Genomic DNA, 24423 nt, shown 5'->3' with positions numbered 1-24423 from the left:
TGTGCCCAAGTATGACTTTATGGAGGCGCTTCTTATCCCCTCGTACAGTTATGGTAGATCTCGGCTTCAGAGAATGAGCAACTTCGCGTCGAACCTTCGGGTTGACACCATGTATGGACGTTAGGCTGACCCGATGCGCAGACAGTGCGATCACAACATGCAGCAGAATGATTCGTGAGCTGCTTCACGACGTGTTCACGCTAGTCGCATATGTCTAACATGATCTTCGAATGTGAGAATACGGAGCGCGATGCTCAATCGCCGCGTCGCAGGTACGCACTACCTGGCGCTGGCGTAGAACTCTTCAATAATGTCGTCGGATGAGAGGCATCCAACTGCGGGTGACGACGTTGACAGAGGGCTCTGGATCTGGTCGGAGCTTGCTGGAGAGGTTCCAGGGCCATCGGGGATATGATGCCGAGGCACATGAGCGAGCGTAAGTGCAACGATGCGAGGGCGGTTTGGTTCTTGGGCAGGGCCATGTCGCCTAGAGCACGCTTTCTGAGTTCGATGATGAGCAGGTGCAGCATATCCGACGGCAAGGGACGAAGTGAGAGAGAGAGAGAGAAAGAGGGATCTTCCTGGCGGAACAAGTATGGCAGCAATGCAGACGCGTCACAATGGAGTCAGGGTCGCACGAGTTCTAACATGCGGAGGCTCTGAGCACAAGAAGCCGCCCTTAACACTGTCCGTTATGGTAGCAAAGATCAAGCTCCTCCGCCTCACACGTCTTCCCTTTCGAAGGTCAGTCAAGGATAACCTCTGGGTGGTAATGGAGAGCCATCGTCATCATCGTGGGGGGACAAGGTTTGCCGTCCCCTGTGCGTTTCCGTGCTTTTCATTAGAGCGACGACCTGGTGGTTTCGACTACTGCGAGCGGCCAGAGGATCTAGATGCGGAGGCAGGGATGCTTTGAGCCGATGCATTGCTTGCGTCTTCGACTAACTTAAACCTCCCGTCCCGTGTGTTCCGCGTGCCCAGCGACACGAACATCCTCAGTGAAGTTACGTTAGCGGCTTTGCGTGGGCGCACGTGATGCGATGGAGAATCACCGCAAAGCGATCGAGAGCACACGACACTCGGCGATCAATTCGATGCTTTTCTTTCCTTTTCTTGACTTCTCCGGTATGACGTTTCATCGATCCCCGCCATGCCCTCGTGGCACGCCATGCTTCCAGAAGGGGAGAAGGGAAATGGGAACAAATCCCACTACTCAGCAGCGAGAAGCCAGTCGTTTACTGCGGGGCAGCCTTGTTACAGGGCTCCGCCCCGCTGCCGTGAGGAGGCTGCAGCGATGCTAACTTTTTTTACGAGCTGTCCATCGATGCCATTCACTTCATACCCTGTCGCTTCTCCCGCTATCTATTGGAGCACCACACAGAGACGAGCAACGAAAAAGCGAGGAACGAGCAGCAGCCATCGGAGATGGCAGACCCTCTGGCGGACAGCTGAGCGATAAGAGCGCGCCGCGGCGAGGGAGGGGAGGAAGAAGAAATAAGGTGTCACACACAAATGAGCAAACTGCAGATCGCGTTTGGCCCGGGGGATGGCCAACCAAGCCGAGACACGCCCAAGCCTGCGATAAGGTTTGGCTGGGCAAGGAGGACGGAGGCTTCTGCCGCTGGTCCTGACTGTCGATGACCGTCGCGGACCGCCAAACTGAGGGCGCCTGAATGGCCGGTGGCTCTGCATCGCTCGTCGGCGGCGATTGGCTGGATGCGCGGGCTGGGCCCACTGCTCGCTCGCCTGGCCCCAGCGTTCAGGCTGATCAGCCCAGGACAGACGAAGGGCGAGTGTGCGGGGTGCGAGCCACCCGCTCGTTTCCTCTTGCTCCTCGCCCTCCAGCAAACGGCAGCGCGAAGATCTCGACAATTGATTTCTGTTCGTCCTGAAGCGGCCGGCGTGAACGCGCATCTCAAAAGGTGTGGCCATTGCTCGCCCGTTTTGCCTTGTCAATGAGCCTTTCGTAGCCCTACCGCGCGAGCGAAACAGCGCTTGCGACCCGTTTGCTACCGCGATAACACAGCATTGGTCCGCCAGCCGTTGTACGCTCCCGTCTCCCAGTGAAACAGTATCTGCGTCCGCGCTGACATTCGAACTTCACAGACGTTGCCGTCCCAGGGAACGAAAGAAACAAAGCCCTGCAGGCCGCTCGACGACTTTTGTCGACGGCTTGTTCTTGTCCAGCCTCCGCCAAATCACCCCACTGCCGTGGTCGACGGCGATAACACCCGTTCCTGTCCCAAACGTGCTCGAAATCCCGTAATCACGACGGTACACCTCTTTGTCAAAGCCTGAAACTCCCAAAGGCCGTCATTGTGTCAGATCTCGTGGCCTCCCGTCATCGCAGGCGTAGATTGTATTCTCTTCCGAGCGGCACTTCGATCCCTCGCTGTCAGGGTTCGGCAGCCGTATAGATAAGAGCATGGCAGCCGCTGTGGCAAGAGCACCAGCCATACCAGACCGCCCGTCCACTCCCCCACCACATCTCAAGCTAAACACATCATCGCGAGGTACGCCGGCGGCAGTACCGAACAAGCACCTCCCGGTATGCTCGCCCGGCCCCCCGCCAGTCCACGGTCTTGAGACGCCGCCTTCTTCGCCTCCTTCTGGAAATTCTCTTCTCAAGCCATCCTCCTTGCTAGACCCTCCCACAGGACACAGGCGGCTGCAGAACGACCCGCCCGTCTACGAGATTAGCGCCGCAAAGCTATCCAAGGCAATCGACCATCTAGCGTCACAGCCGCTCCCAGACACTAAAAACGTCTTCCCATGGCTTCACGGCTTGCATGCGGACAATATTATGCAGCTGGGCTTCTTCACTGCGCGAAAGAAGACTGTGCGCAAGATCCCGCAATGTCTTCGTGGAATCGCAATAGTAAAGTGTGGAGGAGATCTCAGCTCGTCCAAGCTTAAAGGAGCCTTGTTGCCAAACGAGCTGCTGCGCGAGCCGTCGCATCCGAAGGAAACCCCGTGCTTCCAAGAGATAGATCCTCGGGATGGCTTTTCCGTGCGCAACTTTCAGATCCAGGCATGCAAAATGGCGACCGTGTCGGACATTGTGGTCTACGGCGACGTCGACACCTCTCGCGAGAAGGTCATGGAGCTAGCACGAAACCTCTCTCAGGCGCAGAAGTCGTGGAAGGCGCAGCAGATAGCCAATGGCTCCGAGCCACTAACATTCCACACATTTGTTCTGACGGACTCGTTCGACGCGATCGAGCGGAAGCAACCACACTTGGTCGCCATCGACTCCACAGGCGCCATGACCGGAAACGTGCCGGACTTCTTCTTCTTGGAGCGCAAAGAGATGTGCGTCATGTCCAAGGCTTCGGAGATCAGCAAAAACGTCTATCTAGGACCGACGCCTGACCCTCAACTCCAGGAGTACAACGTCGACGACCCAGATTTCGACGTCTTCATCGAAGCAACGGACCTGGCTCAGGTTGCAACGAAAACCGCCCTGGACCAGCTGAAGTTGACTTTGCAGGAACCGGGCCACCCGAAGCTGCACATCGAGTTCCCATCTAGCGGCAGCATCATGCCTCCAACATGGTCACACGCCGAGGTGGATGGCCTTTTAGCCACGTGCAAATGGATCTATGAAGTGTCTCATGCACTTAATCTGGATGAATCCACGGAGGACGATGGTGACAGCATCATGTTGTGCACGCTAAGCAATGCGAAAAAGGTCCTCATCCATTGCACGGATGGCTACACAGAGACATCACTACTGGGCCTGGCGTATTTCATGTATGCCGAGGGCTTGCCCGTTCACGAGGCGTGGGTGCGCCTCCACACAGAGCGGGGCCGCAATTTTTTCGCCTACCCGACCGACGTGAAACTCCTCGAATCGATCGAGGTCCGCATCCTTCAGGAATCGCCAGCTTTCACGGGTAACATCCTCAAGCTCGAGGAGCCCAGTTGGTTTGGTCGTCTCGATGGCAGTCTGCCCTCCCGCATACTCCCTTATATGTACCTTGGCAACCTCAACCACGCAAATAATCCTGCATTGCTCCGGGAGCTAGGAATAACTCGCATACTCTCCGTTGGCGAGTCCCTCGCGTGGTCCCAGGCCGATCTCGAGTCCTGGGGAACGGATAATCTTATGTACATCGACCGTGTGCAGGACAACGGCGTGGACTCGCTTACCGACGAGTTCGAACGGAGTCTCAAGTTCATCGAAAGGGGGAAACTTGACGGCAGTGCAACATTGGTACACTGTCGCGTGGGCGTGTCGAGGAGCGCCACGATTTGCATCGCAGAGGTAATGAGCGAGTTAGGCCTCAGTTTTCCCAAGGCGTACTGCTTTGTGAGGGCAAGAAGGTTAAATGTGATCATTCAGCCGCATCTAAGATTCACGTAAGCTCTCCTTCCCCCCCAACCCCCCCCGGAGGATCCAGACACTTTCCTGAAAAGGAGAAGAAGAAGAAGAAGAATCCGAGTGCTGACGATTTGGCGCGTAGATATGAACTTCTCAAGTGGGAGGAGACGCTACAGGTTAAACGCGGCGAGCCCATTCGCCGCGAACTCGAATGGGCGACCATTGCACGCGAGATCGCAGCGATGAACAAGCCTTACTCTCGACAATGAGAACGCCTCTTCATTTTTCATGACGTAAAAATTGACGACTTGTTACGTGCAGCGATGAATTCTTTCTTACGACAAACGACATGAACTAAACGGGACCAGCAACAAACACATAAGGAGCTCGGGCTTCTTCGAGGATGTTACACTAGTACGGCTACTTCATGATTTCCTTTTTTTTCTCTTGGTAACGTCTTTCTTGGCGAATCTTTTTTAAGGCTTTTTTTAAGGTCAAATTTGCTACTCATTCAACGGGTTTCCTTGGGCTTGCAACCCGGATGTCTACTGCTGCTACTACGAATGCCATTTTTTAAGACTGGGCGTGCTGGGCAGGCCAGTGGCGTTCAGATAGCCCCCGATCACATACGTCGGGTTATTGGTTTGGTACAGCATAGCCATGCATTCTCGGGCGTTAAAAGACGTCTTTGCTTCTACGGAAGGTGGCTGAGTAATATCTTGGGCATAAATTTTTCTTTTCCTGACCAGACGCAATATAAATCTTCTCATCCCACAGTTCTCCATTTACAGCTTTTTCCTCTCTTCCGTCTACTTCAAAAAGAAGGGGTTCGTCTTCTTCATTTATTTTTTCTTCTCCCCTCCTCTCACCGAATGCGCATTCTTTCTACGTAACGGTACAGATCAATTTGGTCTCCTGACGTCTTGAGATTCAAATTTTCCTCCTCTCGCATGTATCTTCCACCAAGAGGCTTGACGTGTTCCTGTCACAAGTCTGAGCGAACAATCTTCGCGAGCACGTCTCGTTGCATGAGACGATCCCCGTTGCTGCTCAACCTTTGGTCAAAATTCAACATTTCAGAAGCCCTAATGAATATTCCTTTGCCAGTGTCTTCCCCTGGCGTCCAAGGACGCTGCCTGAAAGACTGCCGACGAGTTGGCCTTGTCCCTGTCACCGAGCTCCGGTGACAGGGACGATGCCTTCAACGGAGCTGTGGAGAGATGAACAAACGAAAGCAACGACCAAAGGCTGTGTGCTTGACAGAGTGGCCATGACAACAGCCTCTCGTCACACGAGACAGTCCGTCGACTCGATTGTATTTTTCTGCACGCAAAAACGATTTGATCAGAGCGTTTCTAAGTTCAGTTAAGTCAAGCTTACTCTATTCCGGATTTTGAAATCGCCGGTGATGCGATTAGATTGCTAAAACACTATTGATGTTCTTTATCGTCGTTGGGGTACTTCCCAACCACCACGTGTTGCGCAAGGCGTCACGATTGGCTGCTTTCATCCCAGATCAGCCTTGTGACCTGCGCCGGATCACCCAAGCCTCACACACCATATTCCGACGACTGTCTGAATTGTTTTTTTTTCTCTCTTTCTCTTGGTTTGTCAAATATCACCAAAGAGCTGGCCAAGGCAGAAATGTCAGCCGACTCGCACCGCCTGCCTAGCCTTTCCGTCTGTTGTAGGTTTCGACAAGAGGTATGGAACGATCATAACTTCTTCTGAGGACGCAATCTTGTCTCTTTACATCCTTATCTGCGTACAATAGATCAGTCATGGGTGCAGCAACGGAGCGTTCACCGGAACAAGTGCTCGAAGACGGCCTGCGCAAACGGAAAGACGGTTTGTCGCCGGAGCCCGGGAGGAGGCGAGACACTGCCTTCGATGCGGCTACCTCCAGGGTGATGCCGATCACTCAGGTCTGGAAACCAAGCCAACGCGTCCAAAACATTACGATCTGGGTTCTGCTGCTGGCGGCGACATTTTTCAGCGTCGCGGTCGTGATCGAAGAGCTTCAGGCGTCCTGGTACCGTTTGCCCGCGCTCGATGCCTTGAATAGCCAATTCTTCGGGTCGCAGAGCCTCGATCTAGTCCTGAAATCGACCGTACGTCCCGGAGGCGGAAGGGATGTAGTCGGACTCCGCTGGAATGTGTCGCGAGGCGCAAGAAGACCGGATGGGTTGAACTCCATGGTCTGTCTTATAAACGGCGAGCTTCCTGGCCCTACCATACAAGCACTACCTGGCGATACGATTCATCTAGAGGTCACGTCTTCTTTTGACGGCGAGCTTGACTTGACATTTGGTGGCTTGGCGCCTTCGAGCAAGAACATATGGGCGGCGATGGGCTCTGCCCAGAAGCCAGTAACGGCGGGCTCGACCAAGATCTACGAAGTTCAAGTCCCCAGTGACAAAACGGGAACCTTCGCATATCGCGCCGCCTCTCGGGACCTGACGGCATGCGGTGTATTCGGGGCGATCGTAGTGGCAGACCCGGCCGCCGAGATCCTCAACGGAACAGTGGACGAAGAGAGAGTCATTCTCCTCAACGACTGGCTCCCCTCCGCTCTCGCCTCGCCTTACGAACCGTCGACAAGTGCACGACCACCGGCCTCGGTGCTGGTAAACGGCAAAGGTGCTTATAACTGCTCTCAGCTCCCTCCAGATGCCAGGACAGACTGCGCTTCCAGGCTAGGCAAGAGCCGCCCTCACATGAAGTTTGACGCCGGCAAAGTCTACCGTCTGCGACTCGTCAACGCCGGCACGGCCTCCGGCATTTCCGTGTCCATTCCGGGCACGTACATGACCATCATTGAGATGGATGGCGGCCAGAAGGTGCAGCCGAAGCGGGCGACGTCCGTCGGTGTTCTTCGTCCCGGGCAGACCGTGGACGTGCTGATCGACTGGACCGCTGGCGGCGACGACGAGTTCATCGTTTCCGTGGAGGATGACGCTGGTGACGCAACTTTATCACAACACTTTCCCATCAAGGTCAGTGGCTTTCTCAATAGGAATGCCCAGCCTCCACCGCCAAGGCACCGCGACCTGCTTCGCTTGATTCCGTTGTCTTGAACAAGAGATGCCTGGGCTGGTTACATCAGCGGACAGCCGGCGAGTCAATTTCTTTTGAATCTGAGCATTTGTTTCTTCTTTCGAAGCTGCGTGAATTCTTTTGAATCTGAGCATTTATTTCTTCTCGCGAAGCTGCGTGTCTGGATCACATTAGATTGCTAGAGCATATGAGCATCAGAAGCATGGCTGCCCCTTCGCAGCGTAGGGATCACGACTTGGAATTTGGCGGAGCTCGTGAACATATATTGGTGCATAGTGGATCTTGGCTGCGAATACCCCATTGCAGTTTTTCCTCTTCCCATACAGTGAGGTCTTACAATCGAATAATGTAATTTTGCTACCAAATTGAATCTGTTTCACACTACGCACAATCTGATACAGCACACCACCCATTCGCAAATATAAAAACACATACAAGAAGCGTGCAGTGGGTATATCCGATCTCTGACCCATGTAGCCATTAGAAAGTCAAACCGTCAACTCCATGGCCCATGGTTTCGGGTCCAGTCAAACAACCTAAGGGGCCTCCCCTCTTGACCCCATCGCCATGCAGTACAACCAAGAGCAGAGTAATCTTCATAATACAACAAATGAAATGATCTTCACACTTAATGAGTGCTTATCCCTCTACAATTTCTTCCATAACGCGCTCCCCCTCTTCTAGAATGCTCATGACTAAGCTGAGCTTGTCAATGATCTCCTTGGCTTGATTGACGAGCAACAGCTTCTCAGCATTTGCCGGCAGACCCAAGTACGTTGGAGGCTCACGTTCCGGCAATTCATCAACCCACCCAGTGAAATCTCTCCAGCCAATGCCGCTTGGCAAGATCAACTTGTCCTTTCCGGCATCTCCGCTTGGCTGAATATTTGCGATGATATCATACTCATCCTCAAATGCCTGGGGTGATAGGAAATTATGAACCAATGAGCTCAAAATATTGAAGTCGCCCTCGTCATCGATCTTGCCACCATACATCTCCGTGGTAAGAGTACGAATCATCGACCATGGAATGTTGCGGGGGTTGATGTTGGATCTTGATTGAGAGACGGATTCGATCCAAGTGTCGACGATGAAAGCACAACATTCGATCTGAGACAGTCGTTAGCAAGCGAATGGGTAAAATTTTGACTTGTTCGAAACGTACATCACTATCATTGAACTCCCAGAAGCCTTTCCAGCCCAAGTTAGGCGCATAGCGTAGACGTTCCTGAACCACGGCATGCAACAACGCTAGTAGTAGGTAGACACGGGCACGTTCAACAGGTTGCTTCACAGCCCTTAGCGACATGGAGGAAAGCGAGTCCTTCATATTGGCGCGTATGCCAGCTGGCTGTTCATTCATCAAGATTCGCGAGGCACGGAGCAAGTTGACCGGTATCTTCGGACTGGTTTCCATACACAGGAACAGACGGAACTCGGGATGAGGCTTCAGTGAATCAATGCGCTTCTCCAAACTCTGAAGCCATGCAGGCGCAAGATGGACGTTCTTGATGAGAACCCAAGAGCCTGTTGCTGCTGCATTGCTGACTGCCTTGTCAGCTGTGGCAACACCCTCGTTGGAGCCCATGGCAATCTTGGCACATGTTGCATTGGTTCGCTCAACGAGAGTCTCAACACGATAGCTTGCGTCGAAGCCGGGAGTCGAGCTGAGGGCAATCGGTGTGACAGCTGAAACTTGCTTGACAATGTCACCAAGGTCACCACTAAAGTCAAGCAGACCGCGACCGAAAACTGCCGTGACAAAGCGCTCAACAGCGGGTACGAATCGATCAACTCGGAACAACTTGATCAAGATAAGCGAAAGAAGTTGTTGATCAAGGCTGTCAGTGCCAGCAGGCCATGAAGCTGGAATGTTGTCTTCAGCGAGCTCCGAGCCCAAAAATTTGTCCCAAGCAGCGTTGTCAATAACACTGAGTACGTCCTTCAGAGGTCGCAGCCGTTGGGCACGTTGCATAGCCTCATTTCGACGTTCTGGTTCGGTTGAAACGTCAACGCCTTCAAGGTCACTTCGCAAGCATAAGTCGATCAAGCTACGGTCCAGCTTGAATGGCGTGGCATGGGCAAGCAACATCGCAAGAGCGACCCTGTCCTTTTGCAACATCGCAAGCGAGGTACGACGGTATGTATTAATGAAGAGCTCCTTGACAATGACATCGATGCGTGCATTGTTGTTCGACTCTCGCGAGTTCTTTGCCAGACTGAGCACGTCCTTGAAAATATCCGTGAAATACTGCAGGGAGAATTGGTAGAAGTGATTCATACGATGTAGTTGCTCCAAGACCGCGAAGATAGCGGCGCAAGAGCTAGCGATGACCTTGTACTGTTGCGTGATGCTCTCAACCTCTGCCCAAATGCCCTGCGTCTGAGCCGCCTTGGCGGTGATCTCAGCAGCGTCTTTCTTCAATCGCTCCAGGGTTTCCAAAACCTTGTTGTCTTCGAGAATGTTGCCTTGAGAATTGTTGAGTGCTTGAAGAAGTTCCTTCTCCAGACGGCGCAAGTGGACGCTGAATTCGCCCTGCATCTTGATGACATTTGAGCGGCGCTCATCGACATCTGGTCTTTCGGACTTGAGAACTTCATTGAGTGACTGTGTTTCCAGGCTGCTCTTTGTAACCGTGAAGTTGACCAATGTAGTTCGACTGCAAATGTCGGGGGCGAAATTGGCAGATGGATCACGTGTAGACAAGAACATTTTGAAGGACGGCGAGAAATCGATCTCGTTGCGACCGAGTTGGATGAGCACTCGACCTCCAGTCTTCTGATGTTCTTTGTTGAGCACGTGGGTCAGGATTGGATCAAGATGTTCAGCATCCTGAATGAGGATCGGCTTGCCGAAACGCAGAGAACTCTCCAGTTGTTTGGTAAATGAATCATCCAAAAAGCTTGTGACGGTGAGACGACCCTCAAATTCCTTGCGCAAGAATTCAGTTACCCGACCAGACGGGTCAATGATCAACGGGTAGCGATTGAATCGCTTGAGCATGATGGCATTCTCAGTGCACAAATCGTCTACGGGTAAGGTATTCTGTTGCCACTGTAAGCGCTCATCAGCAGTCGACAGATACTCTGTGACAGGATTGTGCTCCTTGTAGCGGATTCCCGACGCTGCCAGATGGCTGAGCCAATCATTCATCATTGTTTGCCGGTATTGCTGGTCGTAGAAGCCGCCGTACGCCATCAAAGCCGCGGAAACGAGAACGTCGCCGACGAGAGTGTCGATTTGCGTTTCGAAGGATTTGCTTGTCTCCTCCCACCTGCTACGTTCCGATGACAAACTATCAAGCAGTCTCATGCTACGATCAACCTTGGATTCGACTTGAGTCATTTCTGACTTCAGAGCCTCAATCTGCGAAGTAAGCAGTGAGAACTCTTGTTGATAGGTTTCGAGATTTTGGTTGATCTCAGCGATCTTATTCTCGATCGCCTTCGCCGACGCCTCTGTGTCCAGTGCACTCTCCTCGAGCTCTCTAACCTCATTGCGCAGAGGGCCAACCTTTTCCAGTATAAGAGCGTACTTGACTTGAGCGTCGACCCATTGAACGAGGGGACCGCAGGCTTTGGACGCACGGTTGACCCGCTCGTAGCTGAAATCCTCCTTGGATAGGTACTCGTTTTGGATCTTTATCGCCAAGGCCCTGGTCATTTGTCGTTCGTTGTCGTAGTTGACGATGCTCGCAATAAAGTCGTCACGCTTCATGATGGCTTGGACAGCGCTCCAGTCGGAAACCTTGTGTCCTAACAGTACACAAACAGCTTCCACGGCCATACGTACACCAGTTGGCGGACGCTGCATAGAACGAACTTCGGTAAGATGCTGCTTCTTGATGTTGCTGACACTTCGCTTCGCCTCGATGACTGCTGGTTCTGCTTGCGCAAGCTCTTCTTCTACAATAACCTTGCGCTCCGCTATAGCTTTTTGTTGCTTCTCCAAGTTGACCTGCACTTCTTGTGAAGCTTTGTTTCTCTTCTCCGCCTCTTGGGTGTTCGCGACGATATTGTTCAGCTTCTCCTTTGCCTCTTTGTTCTTCGCTTCCAGCTCTGCCTTTTTAATAGCCAAACTACGCCGAAGCTCGGAGACTTTGTCCACTGTTTCTCGTAACTTATCTAAACCGACGTTGAGATGGCGCTGCTGTTCTTCCAAGTCTTCTCTCTTCTCGCGGTGAAGCTTGACAAATTGGTCAACGAAATCAAGGTAGTGTCTCGGAGTAAGATACGTGATCTTATCCTGCTGCTTAGCCAAGCGCTCGTTCGTACGATGTAGAGAGTAGTGGATATGTACCATGGCGTTGACCACGGCATCACGATGACTTGGGGGCAGTTGAAGGTCACGATAAGCAACTGGAAGACCCTCGGGCGCCGTGTAATTGGCACGATCGAGATCAATGCTCTGCGTAAGCTCAGAGCCGACTTGGTACAAAGCTTGATCAGACCAATCGCCGAACCAGTTCAGGACGCAACGGTTGAATAAAGCAGGACTAGTTGCAGCCTTAGATGAAAGTCCTTCTGTGGGAGGGTTCATGGTGAAGACGACGTGCAGGTTCTTTGCAATCTGCGCCTTGAACCATTTGTAAAGCTCTTCTGGAGAGTCGAGCATGTGCCCTTTGTCGCCTTCACGCTGCGCGCCTTCTCGACACTGTGTCATAAGAGTAGCGAACTCATCTCCTTCGAAAAGACCTGGCACCTCCGCATTGGCAAGCAGAGTATTCATGCGTTCAAGGAAGCCAGAATCAAGAACGTTTGATTCATCCATTATGAAGCAAATCTTTTCACCCTTGCATCCGCAACGTCGAAGCACGTTTCGCAAATCTTCATCAAAGTCTTCGGCGGAGTATTTGCCATGAACCTTGATCTGGAAGACTTTCAGACCGTTCATCCAAGCAACAAAACGTGATAGCGTAGTTTTGCCTGAACCGCTCACACCTATGAGAATCAAATGTCCTTGTGATTGCCTGAAGACACGATCAATGCGAAGGACATGCTCCAGTAGGTCATTGAAGGGAATGAGGCGGACATCAACTTCTTCCTCACAGAAGGTCTTGAGGCGCTCACTGACAATATCACGAAGGCGCTCTCGCTCTACTGGAACATAGTGCTTAGAATCCCAACTAGAGAACAGAATTGGGGCGCCAAGAGCCTTCTCTTCGTCAATGGTTGGGAAGTGTTCCAAAGCAATGCGGTTGATAGCAGCTTCGGTCCATTTTCGCTCTTCCTCCTCGATGAGACGATCCTGGAACAAGCGCAATGCTTCATGTGCCCAGATTCGAACGAGGCCTTCAAGCGACAAGCTTTCCAACGGACGAATTGCCTCATACACACCGCGAACCCACCTCGTCAGCTCACGAGGAGAATAGACATAGTGTGGTTGAATGTCCGGAGTGAATCGCTTTTGAGACTCAGAATAAACTTGAACCATGGCCTTGGTGAGCGGATCAGCGTAGCCGCGCAAAGAAGGTATGATCTTGAGCACGGCGTTGTTAAACGTGCCGTAAATCTGCTGGAGAGAAACTTCACCGGGATAATCGACCATGACGACTGGCGCATGGCGAAGGAAGCGCAGGCCAAGAGGAGTTCGTCCCGGGTCGGTAGGTGGATTACAAGCTCCGATGAACTGGATACGGTCCAAGGTAACCCACTGTTTGTCAGAAGTGCGCCAGAAACCATTTTGTTCGACGAGTTGACGCAGGAAAGAGATCGCTCTGGGAGTACCGTATTTGTCTGGGGCGGGCAAATTGATTTCGTCGCAGAAAATTACTAGCCATCGACCGACTTGTGACGGTGTGAGCACAACACCATTCAGGGTCTTCCGGTATTCGCAGTATTGTTCGAACGTCTTGATAAGCAGGTCTGGTGTGGTGGCACTAGAGAAGTTGAGGCCGACGACTTCCATTTGCTCTAGCTTCTTTAGTGAGTTGAATAAGGTCATCGTCTTTCCTGAACCTGGAGGACCACAGAGAATAAGAGGCTTGTGCTCTGCCAACCACGAGTACAGAATATCTTCGTGGCGGACGGTATCCAATGTGGGAATGACCACCTCGGTGTCGGTGACGGCGTGAGTGTCGACATCAATGTTAACGACGTGATTCTGCCACGACGACCACTCGGACTTTGGCAGAGTTACATCGAAATCGATGAGTGACGAGTTCTCGTTGAGAGAAGGAAGATCATCGACAGTGGTCATGTTCACAATGTCGTCGCCAAAACTCTTGCGGTCTGCCAGTGGGCAATCACCAGTCAGTGACCAGACCAGGGAGAGAAGCAACTTCTTCGATAGATAGGACTCAATTTGACCGGTTTCCAACGGGAAGTCTGAGTGCTGGATATCGTATTCGATGATATTTCGGCAAGCCTTGTTTAGAAGCGAAAACAAGGTATTGAGTACGCGGATGTTGGTGAAATCCATGATATGCCGGTATTCGCTAGCCTTGGCAAGCGCGTGTTGTACAAAGTTTCCTTCAGTAAGACGCCTTTGCAGAATGTCGGCGACCTGGCCTTGCGTCGCCAAAAGCTTTTGATTAAGCTGGCCTGGGGCAAGTGAGGCATCTTCAATGTCGTCGAAAGGCACCTCACGGAGGTTAGAGATGTAGTTGGACACAATCATCTCGGTTGAGACGATGTCATCGCTGAACCAGACCATACCGCATCGACTGACAGTAGCAAGAGTTGCATACTTCAGGGTCTCGACCTCAAACATGATGCGGACGTTCGGGGGCAGATTGAGACGCTCGCCATTTGGTAGGGTAAGCATCTTGTTGTCGTCCAAAACACTGTTCAAGTTCTCGACCCACACGGGATCCACGTCACCGTCAAACACAATCCAGTGGCGCTTGGAGTCTTCGCCTCGAAGGTTGTCCACGATTTTGCGTAGAATGTTGGTGAAAAGACCGTCGGTCCACTCTCGAGTTGTGCTGTCCAGCGTGCCATACAAGTGTTCCTTGGACATGACTTTCGGGTCAATGACATGGCAGACACCTTCAATCCCATCAACCTTTTGAAGAGCCTTGAGCAGGATTCTCCAAGCGCTCGACTTGCCCGAGCCTGAGGATCCGACCATCATAACACCATGATGCAACCCTTGGATCTGATACAGCTGAAGCACCTTTGTCATCCAGTTATCAGAGGCAAGCAGCTTAGCTTCCGCGGCCTCGGCACGAATTGCATCCTGTAGGGCGTCAAGAGGGGCAGGAATGTATTCGACACCAGGGAAAGACTCTTCCTGGATGCCACGCATGAGATCCGCATCTGACTGGATGAGCTTTGGCGCAATTGTCTCTCGGATACTTTGAACAATGATTTGAGGCTCGACAACGTCATCCTTCATCTTTTCTTTCTGTGTGACAGCAAGCCTAGCGCGCTTCAAGCCACCGGAGCTGACGAGAACACTCTTCAATGCACGTAGACCGAAGTCGTAATGTGCCTGTTTAGAAAGTTTCTTGGAGCACTGGTCGAAGAAAGGAACAGTTTGCCTGGAAAGTTCCTTCGCACACGAGAAACCTTGAGAGTACAACATAACTTCAGCAATAAGCTCCTTGTCTGGTTTAGACATGGCCACACTGCGGAACAACTTCTTGAGGTTGTCCGGCAAGTTCGATCGACCCGCATATCCAGGGTTCATGGTTATGAATATACCAGTGTTTCCATGAACCTTCAGATTGCGGCCAATCAGCTCGATCTCAGCCTTGTTATCAATTGCAGCTTTACGCAAACCGAGCTGGATGTTTTGGATCTGTTGAGACACGGCCGACAGAATTCGCTCCTCGAGACGATTGAATTCATCGAAGCAGCCCCAGGCGCCGACACGGCAGATACCAAGGAAGATACGACCCATAGCCTGGAAGTCGAATGTGTCATCACAGCAGAAGACGAGAGTGAAGCGACCCAACTGAAGACCAAGTGCTTTGACCGACTCGGTTTTTCCGGTTCCTGCGGGGCCATAGGGCGAACCACCAAGACGCTGACACAGAGCCTGAGTCAGAGTCAAGAAGCATCGATCCGTCAGTGGAGTGCGGACAAGTCTATCTGGTACGCCGAGATACTCGTAGCCGTAAACAATACTGGCGTTAGCCATCTTGACATGTAGTCGGTCGAGAGGCTCATTGTCGGGTCTATACGTGTAGCGCATTTGAAGCAGCCATGATGGATGTTGCGGGGAGTCCGCGCCAGCCTTCTGCAGCTTTACGACACAATCTCGCTGATGAACGAATTCAGTGATGAGATGCTCGCACTTGCGACGGGTGAGCGGCTCCAAATCTCCAAGTACAGCATTGGCAAGAAGCTGTAGTAGGGAAATCAGTCGTTCATACAAGCGCTGAAGTGACGCGCCACCTTCGCTGAGAGCAATCTCAACCTCATCTGTCCAGCAGACCTGTGAAGCAAGAACGACGATCTGCGCGGGATAGCCATTGATGTATTGGTCAAAGTCCTCGGAGTCTACGGTTTCAGCTTGCATGATGTCCGCGTACTCCTTAACCGCGTCAGACAGATGTGCAGCAAGAGACATTTTCATGCCCTGCTCAAGAGCAGCAAGCCATTCGTTGACTTTGGGAGTTCGCGTAAGAGAGATTTCCTTTCGCAAGTACACTAGTTCTCCCTCCTTCGACAGGAAACCGACGATGTTCGACTCGTCTTCCTCATCGGTGACGAGGCTTGCGATGCCAGCGAACATCTTCCGTAGATGCTTCGACACACGCGTTGTATCCGAGCTGTTGCCAATGATTTCGAGCAGATCTTCGTCACCAACGAAATAGAATCGTGGGAATGACAAACGTTCGCGCTCCAGATATTCTCCGAGAGCCTTTTGAATCTTCCCAAGAAGAACGGCTAGCTCCTCAAGACGGCTCTGGATGTTCTCGATGTCGAGGACATCCATGACGTTGGGCGACTTGGCGACCTGCTTCATGATGTCAAAGAAGCGGCTGTTTATCGTTCGGAAATGTGCACTCTCTGTCTTCAGCAAGTGCTTGATATCTGCGTTACCAGTGAAAACTCCCTCAAGATAGACCCATTGACGCTGTACATCGATCCATACATCAAAGAGCACGTGGACTCGGTTAAGCTGGTCTTCATATCGCGATGCTTCTTGCTGAAATTCCCTATAGTACGGCGAATGTCGCATGGCCTGCAAGGAGTTAAGATGCTCGCTACACTTCGCGAAGAGATCGTCCCAGCCACGGATGAGTTTGCATTTGTTCTGGTACATGACAAGATCAAGACTGTACTCTTGCCACGTCTTACGAACGTCCTTGAGGAACTCCTCGAGTGCAAGTTCACCCTGGGCTTGCACGAGAACATCCTTAACAGTTGCCTCATTAGCAAGCAGCTGAAGATCCCAGACATCGCCAAGCGTCAGCGAGCTCTTGGTGTAGCGTTTGCTTGGGTTTAGCTGTTTGAAAAGCTTGATCCAATGTCGGTCTTGCATGGCATCCGAGCGAAGGTCATTCAAGAGCGGCTGTACCTTCTGCAGTTGACGTATTCTGTTTTGCATGTGCTCGAAGGCAGCATAGTTACGCATTCGTGGTGGCATATCTCTTGTCATCTTCATCACGCCTTCAAGATGCTGACGCAACTTGCGGGGCTGAACGCTTGCCCACAGCTGATCACGGAGCTCGTTGAGATTATCCGAGATGGTCTTCAAGCTTGCCCAGACAGATTTGAGATCTTGCAATTCCTCAAGCACAGATGGGAGAATGTTTTCGGGGGAGGGCTGTAGGTCGAGCGATTCCTTTGCCTTGGACACGCCTTCAGCTTCATCTCGCAACTTCGTAAGCCGCGACTCAAAGTCCAAAAGCACCTTCTGAGCCTCATCTGGAGGAATGGTGCCAGACAATGGTTTGTCTTCAGCCCACTGAATTTTGATCTCTTCAATCTTTTGGTTCACGAGTGTATCTTCGGCTTGAATCTTGGCCCGCAGAGCGTCACTCTGTTCCTCCACGATTCTGGTCTTTCGCTCAAGGACTTGAGTGAGTGCTTGCCACTCATTGTCGATCTGCTCCATAGACAGCCAATCCTTCTGAGGTAGACGGCGCTGTCGTCGAAGCGTGGTTTCGCCTTGCCGGAAGAGATCCACGTCGGTAGCCCAAGCCTTGGCACGCCGTCTGCATTGTTGCACAGTTGTGATGAAGGTAACGGCTTGCTGCGTTGAGGACGCCTCCAGAGCTTGACCTTCTAGATCTTTGCGCGCCTCAGAAATCTCAGAGTACAGCAGGTTCATACGTCCACCGAGCAACTGCGCAAACTTGACCAGAATCTCCTGCTGCCATTGGTCGAAGCGGCTGTTGACCTTGTTCTGCACCTGTTCATACTTGATCGTGATGTGTCCGAATTCCTTGCTAACATCTGAAGTGTCAAAAGTGTTTCGATTCTTGAGGACTTCCGAGATGATCTGAAGCCATTTAGACAGGTCTTCCGACAGCTCGTCAAAGACTTGTTCTGGACGAAGATCCCACAGAGATTGATACTGCAGCCAGATGTCAACATACTCCGCAACAACGGCAAGCTTTCGCTTGATTGCGGAATGCACGTTCAGCAGCGAGTCCACACATCGTGCAGGCAAGTGTGAGAAGTAAGACTCTGTCTCTTCAACGTCAAGTCCAAGCCGTAGCTTGTACCGGGAAGCGTTGAGCTGCTTCTGCGAGCAGACAACAGCAAGCCAGTTCTCCAAATTGACGAGCCATCGTGCTTCCGCAAAGTTCAAGGGTGGGTTGAGGAAGATGGTCTGGTTGCGGATAGAGATCTCGTGCGCAAGTGGCTCGAATTGGGGTAGGACTTTCTGTTTTTCTTCAAAGTCCGCTTCAGGCAGCTTATGCTCCCCGTCCGGACTCTCGAAGACTTCAAGCCAGTCTTTGATGGCATGATTCAGACGGCTGATGAGAATTTCGTTCAGCCGAGCATTCATCTGGTCTACCCACCATTGCAGATTGGAGTAGTTCTCAAGACTGAGCTGATCTACCGCCTTCTGAATGATCTGTAGCTTCGATTCGAACTCCTTAAAAACATAGGGACACGATTCCAGATCTTTCAGCGTGGTCTGCACGGTAGCGTGTATTGATGCAAGCGTAGAAGTCTTCGTCTGTAGCGTTGAGATGGCTGAGGCGAAGTCTTGCACAAACTTGACGTGCATGCTCTCGTTTCGCTTGCCGACTGGAGCTGCAGCAGGACCAGAGAAAGTGCTTCTGGTTACAACCTCGTAGACGTTGACGAATGACTCCCACTTCAACGCAATACCCTTCTGGATGAGCGCTTCGGACTCGTTCTGATAGCCGTGAAGCAGGGGCGACACTTCGGCGATATCTGCAATATTGCGCACCGTTTGCGTAAAGATGCGAACAGTTTCCATTAGCGTGACGGCATAGGGATAGACCCGCTTCGCGTCCTTGGAAACGTTGTTGATGGCGTGCGGGACCTGAAACCCTAGCCACCATAGATTTCGGACTTCCTTGAACAGTGTGATGACTTGTGGGTCAAAATTCACCATGAGCTCGTAGGTGTTGCCGAGCGAACGGATTCTCTCAATTTTGAAGAGACGTCCGCGAATAGCGATGTCTTTCCTAGCAACATCTTGATACCAAGTGTTAAAAATCGGCTTTGTGTCAAGCTTCTGTCTGAAGTTTCGGCTGTCTGCATCGAGTTGCTCGCCTTCCGTATGCAATCGCCACTCAGGACCAAGCACATCTTCCACTCTCCGCATGTAGCCCTCTAGTTGCCTCTCAATTTGTCGAGCCCATATGATGGCGCCAGATACAGGCGGCAAATCTCGCAGCTGAGCCATGGCATGCGCTTCCGAAGAACCATACTGCTGCTTGAAACGCTCGTGCAGTTTATCAATATCCTCTTTCACCGTCTCAATTAACTGTGTCTGGTACTGAGAGATGGCACTTCGAATCTTTGGTCTCACAAACAGGGCATTGAACTTCGAGAAGACACGGAACATCTCATTTGCGGAGCCTTTTGCGGTGGCAAGACGATCACGAAGCTGCGCAATGATCGAATTCTCCACTCGTGAAGTCCGCTCGTCGTAGGTGGCTTCTGCGCTCTCCCAGATCCTGGTGCCCTCTGGAGACAAGTCAAGCACATCAACGTCTTTCAGAGCCGCATATGCTTGTGCAACTTCTTCCACGGCATCAACATCGCCGAGCTCGTCGACGATGACGGCACCGATGCCGTCGTTTCCGGATGTTCCATCCTTGAATGCAGATGCGCCAAGCACATTGACGATCGTCCGCTGCAGCTGCTCGTGGTTGTTTCGGAATCTGGCGATGTACTCAAGTCGATCCTTGGTTCCCATGTGTTTTGGGTTGATCTTGATAGGGATGAACTTCTCGTTTCGTCGTTTTAACACTTCTCGGGCAACGTTGGTGAACTCCTTCTGGTGTTCATTCCACGCGCGGAACACTGCTTCTGCTTCTGCCATCTCTTTCTGGAACTGAGGATAGTCGAAGTGCATAAGCATACGGCCATTCAGAATCGAGTGAATTCGCGTGTCTAGGTCTGCAGATATGGCCTCGACAAGGGGTAAGGCCCTGCGTATTGGATAAGTGCTAAGACGAATCTTCTTGTTAAGGTGGCTGAAGATCAGTCTAATGGCCTCAGCAACCTTGTCAAGGGTTGTAGCAGTCTCCAGCTCGTCCAGAGGAAAGTCCCGCATAACTAGGTTATACTTCTCGACGATATCAAACTTCTCCTTCAACCCGGTATCTGCTGTGAAACTGACAGTGGCCTGATATCGCTTCGCATGTCGCAAAACCTCAAGCGTGAGAACGACTCCCTCGCTTTTCAGTTGCTCCTCGATAAGCTTGAGAGCATGTTCCATAGACAGCCAGAAATTGATCTCTTGCCGAGCCGACCCGGCGGCCGGGTCACGGTCAGTTCTCGTGGTCTTCTGTATCTCTTGAATCCAACCGTTGACCTGACCTTGGAGGCGGTTCATGAAAGAACTGTCGGACAAGTGCTTCGCATCTATGAACTCTATGGAAGGGGGCACGCCCTTTCGTGCCGCTTCGTCTAACGCAAGTTGTATTATCGGATCGACCTGAAGTGTAGGTGCAGGAATATCTATGTTCTGCTGTAAGTTGAGCAAAGCCTGTATGAGCTCCTCCATCTTTTTCCGCGTGGCGGGAATCCCGCCGACTCGTGAGTCTTCACCGCGCCCATAGGCCTTCTGCTGTGAGGCGGCATCGTTTCTTTTCGTGTACGCGTCAAAAGAAGGTGCAAAACCAAGCCGCAGCATGGAATGGAAGTCTTCAAAGCCTGAGGACGATGACGGTCGCTCGGCATTCGAGGAATCGAAGGCAGGCAGCGTCATGAACCGTACCTGGTTCGCAAGGGGTGTGTTCATGTCAAGTGGCGAGCCATCCTTGAAGATGCCGAAGCAGGCAACGCAGTGAGGGGGGTAGGCGAGGTCTGACGATATCGAATAGGAGTAATCTGAGAATCCATCTACGACGGCACAGTTAGACGACAAATCTTTGCTAGGAGCGTAGAACGCACCAGTGACACCGTTCACGCCATCTTCGTCCGAGTCCTCGGTGGGTTCGCTCAGGGAGTGTGTCTTGTAAATGTACAACGCGGCTGCCTGGGCCTCCTGGGCAAATCGCGAGCATCGTTGGAGTGTTTCCGGCCGTCTCAGAGGGTGTAAGAGACTTCCGTGCGCCTTCAAGTCGTGTTCCGTCGCTCCAAATAGTGCCTGGAGGACGCTCGAGAGGTAGGAGACCAGCTGTTCTGGATCGATAGTCGACGCCACGGTCTCGTTTAACCCGTTGCCGTTAACTGTGACGACGGCGACCGGGCCATCCATATTGCGACACTACCGACTCGGCTGGCGGCGCATAGATGTAGTTGATGCTCTCGAGTGAGGCTTCAAAAAAAATAGTTGCGTGGGGAGTATGGGGATTGTTGAGTTCAGGGAGTATCACAGCTCGCGTCGCGTGAAAGTAGTTTAGCTTACTTCCAGGAACGCTAGCACGAGTTGGGAAGCCAAATCACATGATGCTGACACAAGACAATTCTCGGGGTTCTGCCACGCTCACCTTGCCTCGACGAAGGCTGTGTACTGGATACATACACGTTCTCTCGCTCCGTCGTGATGAAAGACGCGCTTGCTGGGAAGAATTGACAGGAGGCGTGGCTCACGAACTTTGGCCTCAACGATCGCGCTCGTCGATTTTGGCGAAAGTCTCAATCACATGTCCAACTCCCTCTTTGCGTTTACCCAGGTCTGTCTAGAGCGCAAGGGGGAGCGGAAGAATAGCTCTTGAACCTCTGGTCCAGCTCAACGGCGATAATGACATAAGAAGGATCCAAAGAATACGCGAATGCAAATGTCAAGCGCACTGTCCTCAGCCTGCTGCTGACCCGTTGTTTGTCGTGTAATACAGCGCCCTTTCCTCTCACAGAGAAACCTCTCTACCGCAGCATAATTAAGGCGAACAGCCCCAGCTACGTCAAACCTCAAAGACAGCCCACGCAAACATGTCTCGCAATGCGCCAGCAAACGAAAAAAAAACAAAAAAAAAATCTGGGGAATGCCAGTAAAGTCCTGTCGATGCGCTCAGCGTTGCCATTGTCACACTCGCCTTCGCTCGATCGGGGCCAGAGGCCATTCCGAACGGTCCCTGGTCCTGTGCTCTCGCGATGCGGCATTCCTTATCTTCCCAGGCAGGTTAGCGAATCGCGTGCAACCATCGGGCAGTAGTACAGTGCACACTTTGTGAGTTAGATCCGGCTGCAGGTCGAGCAGTGACAAAAAGTCTCTCAAAGCCTGGCGACAAGAGAGGGAATAGGCTGGCCAGGCGGGAAGTCCTTGCTTCCCAACCCCCCCAAACTAGCGGCCTTTAGCCTACGGAGGATGCAGAAACGAGAGGGCACAGACGACGTTCCCGATCACTGGATTCTGGTGTCTCCAGCGCAGAACGTGAATTAGGACGCAAACCGGTTGGCCGTGATACTACATAATGGTTATGCGCCTCTTGTTCGCAGTTGCACTTGCAGCCTCTCTTTCTCTCACACACGCACGCTGGAGCTTGCGACACCTCACACCGGTGTGCGAATGCCATGACACAGTACAGAGACCTCGTGGCAAACGTCACGTCGCTCCAGGCTCTGCTTGGATCCGTCGCTGCGGTTCGTGCCCCTCTACAGAGAGCTTCGCGCTCTCTCTGCCTCTCAAGCGCTGGTGACACAACAACGGCCGCGCCGCACAATTGAGCCAATCTAACGTGCCAAACCAGGTCGTTGCCTTCTTCATTGGCCGGCTCTTCTACAATGCCTTCTTCCATCCGCTGGCCAAATATCCAGGACCGAAGTCCTGGGGCGCCTCCGAACTACCGTCAATACTCTCGTCCGTGAAGGGCAACATTGCCTGGGACGTCGCTGCGTTACATGAAAAGTACGGCTCCGTCGTGCGCATAGCTCCGAACGAACTGTCCTACAACACCGCTCAGGCGTGGAGTGATATCTACAGCTCGCGACCAGGCTTGGGCCAGATGCCTAAACACGGCGGTCCAGAGAAGAATTCGGAGGGCTTTGGAAGGCTGAACATGACCAATGCCACCATCGAAGATCACTCGAGGATGCGAAGACTGGTTGCTCATGCGTTTTCCGACAAAGCCATGAGGGAGCAGGAGCCAATCATTCAGCAGTATGTCGACTTGCTCATGGACAAGCTGCACGAGCGCGCTGGCCAGAAAATCGACATTGTTTCGTGGTTCAATTTTACCACCTTCGATTTAATGGGCGACCTTGCCTTTAGCGAGTCGTTCCACTGCCTGCAGCAGTCGCAGTATCATCCATGGTACGTCTACCGCTGCGCCCCAAGTCCGTCCAGTGGGAGGGGCGGTAGCATTGTGTACTAGCTTGCAACGCTTGCTGACACGGGCGACAGGATCTCAATGATTTTTAACAACCTGAAGCTGATGGTCTACGGCAATGCGGCGAGAAAAATACCCGGTCTCACAAAACTGCTCATGTCCATCACGCCCAAGAAGGTCATAGAAGAGGGCCAGGCGCACATGCAACTGGCCGTGGCACAAGCGAACAAACGTCTCGCCATGAGGACGGACCGGAACGACATTATGTCCTACATCATCAAGCACAACGGCAAGGAAACCGGTATGAGCGTAGAAGAGATCCAAGCCAACAGCTACGTGATTATCATCGGCGGCTCAGAAACCACAGCGACACTGCTCTCAGGCTGCGTGTATTATCTGCTCACCAACCCCGCGACGCTGGAAACCCTCGTGGAGGAGATCCGGTCGAGCTTCAAGAGCGAAAATGAGATCACGTTCGCAAACGTGTCCAACCTGAAATACTTGCTTGCAGTCCTCAACGAAGCGCTACGCTGCTATCCTCCCGTGCCAGGTGCTCTGCCCCGGGCCGTTCCCGGTGACAAGGGTGCCATAATCGACGGCGCGTGGGTGCCGTCTGGTACCGCCGTGTCCGTCTACCAAACAGCCGCATGCCGCTCGCCCAAGAACTTTCGCGACCCCGACGCGTTCGTCCCCGAACGCTGGCTTGGCGACGCGCGATATGCAAACGACGTCCGAGACGCGTGTCAGCCATTCGGCTACGGACCGCGAAACTGCGTGGGACGCAACCTGGCCTACATGGAGATGAGAATCATTCTGGCTCGGCTCCTGTGGAACTTTGACCTGGAACTTTGCGACGAGTCCAGAAATTGGAGAGAGCAGAAAGCCTTCATACTGTATGAGAAGCCGCCGCTGATGGTGAAATTGACGGTAAAGCGCCGATGACGAATTGCATAACGACGCTTTCGCAGCTGCATCTAGAGACGAATATCAGCCAGCTGTGCGCTATCCCCCGCCATAGCTGGCAAGAGAGTAGCGCTACGAGTAATGACAAGGTGAATTTGCTTTTCGTTTTCATTTTGCTCCTCTCCACCTGAGCCCTTCCCTATCTCCCCCTTTTTTTAACGTTACAGTAATCTCGTGAGAAACAAAAGGACGTCCTCCGTCACAGGGTTGGTCTTACCTTTTGCGCTTTGCTTGGATCCGACAGCAGGAACTAGTAAG

At 52.3% G+C, this 24423-nt stretch overlaps 4 protein-coding genes across 4 annotated transcripts; 3 read left to right on the top strand and 1 right to left on the bottom strand.

The window, feature by feature from the left end:
* Positions 1-1843: 1843 nt before the first annotated feature.
* Positions 1844-5304, top strand: PV09_06678 (uncharacterized protein). Its single transcript, XM_016360356.1, has 3 exons — positions 1844-2045; positions 2107-4362; positions 4467-5304. Exons 2-3 carry the CDS (start codon positions 2426-2428, stop codon positions 4591-4593), a joined length of 2064 nt encoding a protein of 687 aa, XP_016211695.1. The 5' UTR covers positions 1844-2045; positions 2107-2425; the 3' UTR covers positions 4594-5304.
* Positions 5305-6070: 766 nt separating this feature from the next.
* On the top strand, positions 6071-7711 carry PV09_06677 (uncharacterized protein). Its single transcript, XM_016360355.1, has one exon. The coding sequence runs from the start codon at positions 6106-6108 to the stop codon at positions 7399-7401; it is 1296 nt and encodes a 431-aa protein (XP_016211694.1). The 5' UTR covers positions 6071-6105; the 3' UTR covers positions 7402-7711.
* PV09_06676 (uncharacterized protein) lies at positions 7708-21264 on the bottom strand. Its single transcript, XM_016360354.1, has 3 exons — positions 20885-21264; positions 8547-20833; positions 7708-8491 (listed from the first exon to the last, which is right to left on the bottom strand). The coding sequence occupies exons 1-3, from the start codon at positions 21189-21191 to the stop codon at positions 8021-8023; spliced, it is 13065 nt and encodes a 4354-aa protein (XP_016211693.1). The 5' UTR covers positions 21192-21264; the 3' UTR covers positions 7708-8020.
* A 203-nt stretch (positions 21265-21467) lies between these two features.
* PV09_06675 (uncharacterized protein) lies at positions 21468-24317 on the top strand. Its single transcript, XM_016360353.1, has 3 exons — positions 21468-22516; positions 22624-23186; positions 23277-24317. Exons 1-3 carry the CDS (start codon positions 22448-22450, stop codon positions 24142-24144), a joined length of 1500 nt encoding a protein of 499 aa, XP_016211692.1. The 5' UTR covers positions 21468-22447; the 3' UTR covers positions 24145-24317.
* The last annotated feature ends 106 nt before the right edge of the window (positions 24318-24423 follow it).

Source organism: Verruconis gallopava (assembly GCF_000836295.1).
Source record: "Verruconis gallopava strain CBS 43764 unplaced genomic scaffold supercont1.24, whole genome shotgun sequence".
Taxonomy (NCBI): Eukaryota; Fungi; Ascomycota; class Dothideomycetes; order Venturiales; family Sympoventuriaceae; genus Verruconis; species Verruconis gallopava.
The sequence above is the reverse complement of the archived record's forward strand: the minus strand, read 5'-3'. Positions and strand labels throughout refer to the sequence as shown.

Bases quoted from the DNA above. Each gene is read 5' to 3' on its own strand.
- PV09_06676 (XM_016360354.1), bottom strand. From the start codon at position 21,191: ATGGATGGCCCGGTCGCCGTCGTCACAGTTAACGGCAACGGGTTAAAC. The intron at 20,834-20,884 runs GTGCGTTCTACG...GTGCCGTCGTAG, and splicing joins TGGCGTGAACGGTGTCACTG to ATGGATTCTCAGATTACTCC. The intron at 8,492-8,546 runs GTACGTTTCGAA...CGACTGTCTCAG, and splicing joins GGGAGTTCAATGATAGTGAT to ATCGAATGTTGTGCTTTCAT.
- PV09_06675 (XM_016360353.1), top strand. From the start codon at position 22,448: ATGACACAGTACAGAGACCTCGTGGCAAACGTCACGTCGCTCCAGGCT. The intron at 22,517-22,623 runs GTTCGTGCCCCT...GTGCCAAACCAG, and splicing joins TGCTTGGATCCGTCGCTGCG to GTCGTTGCCTTCTTCATTGG. The intron at 23,187-23,276 runs GTACGTCTACCG...CACGGGCGACAG, and splicing joins CAGTCGCAGTATCATCCATG to GATCTCAATGATTTTTAACA.
- PV09_06677 (XM_016360355.1), top strand. From the start codon at position 6,106: ATGGGTGCAGCAACGGAGCGTTCACCGGAACAAGTGCTCGAAGACGGC.
- PV09_06678 (XM_016360356.1), top strand. From the start codon at position 2,426: ATGGCAGCCGCTGTGGCAAGAGCACCAGCCATACCAGACCGCCCGTCC. The intron at 4,363-4,466 runs GTAAGCTCTCCT...TTTGGCGCGTAG, and splicing joins CAGCCGCATCTAAGATTCAC to ATATGAACTTCTCAAGTGGG.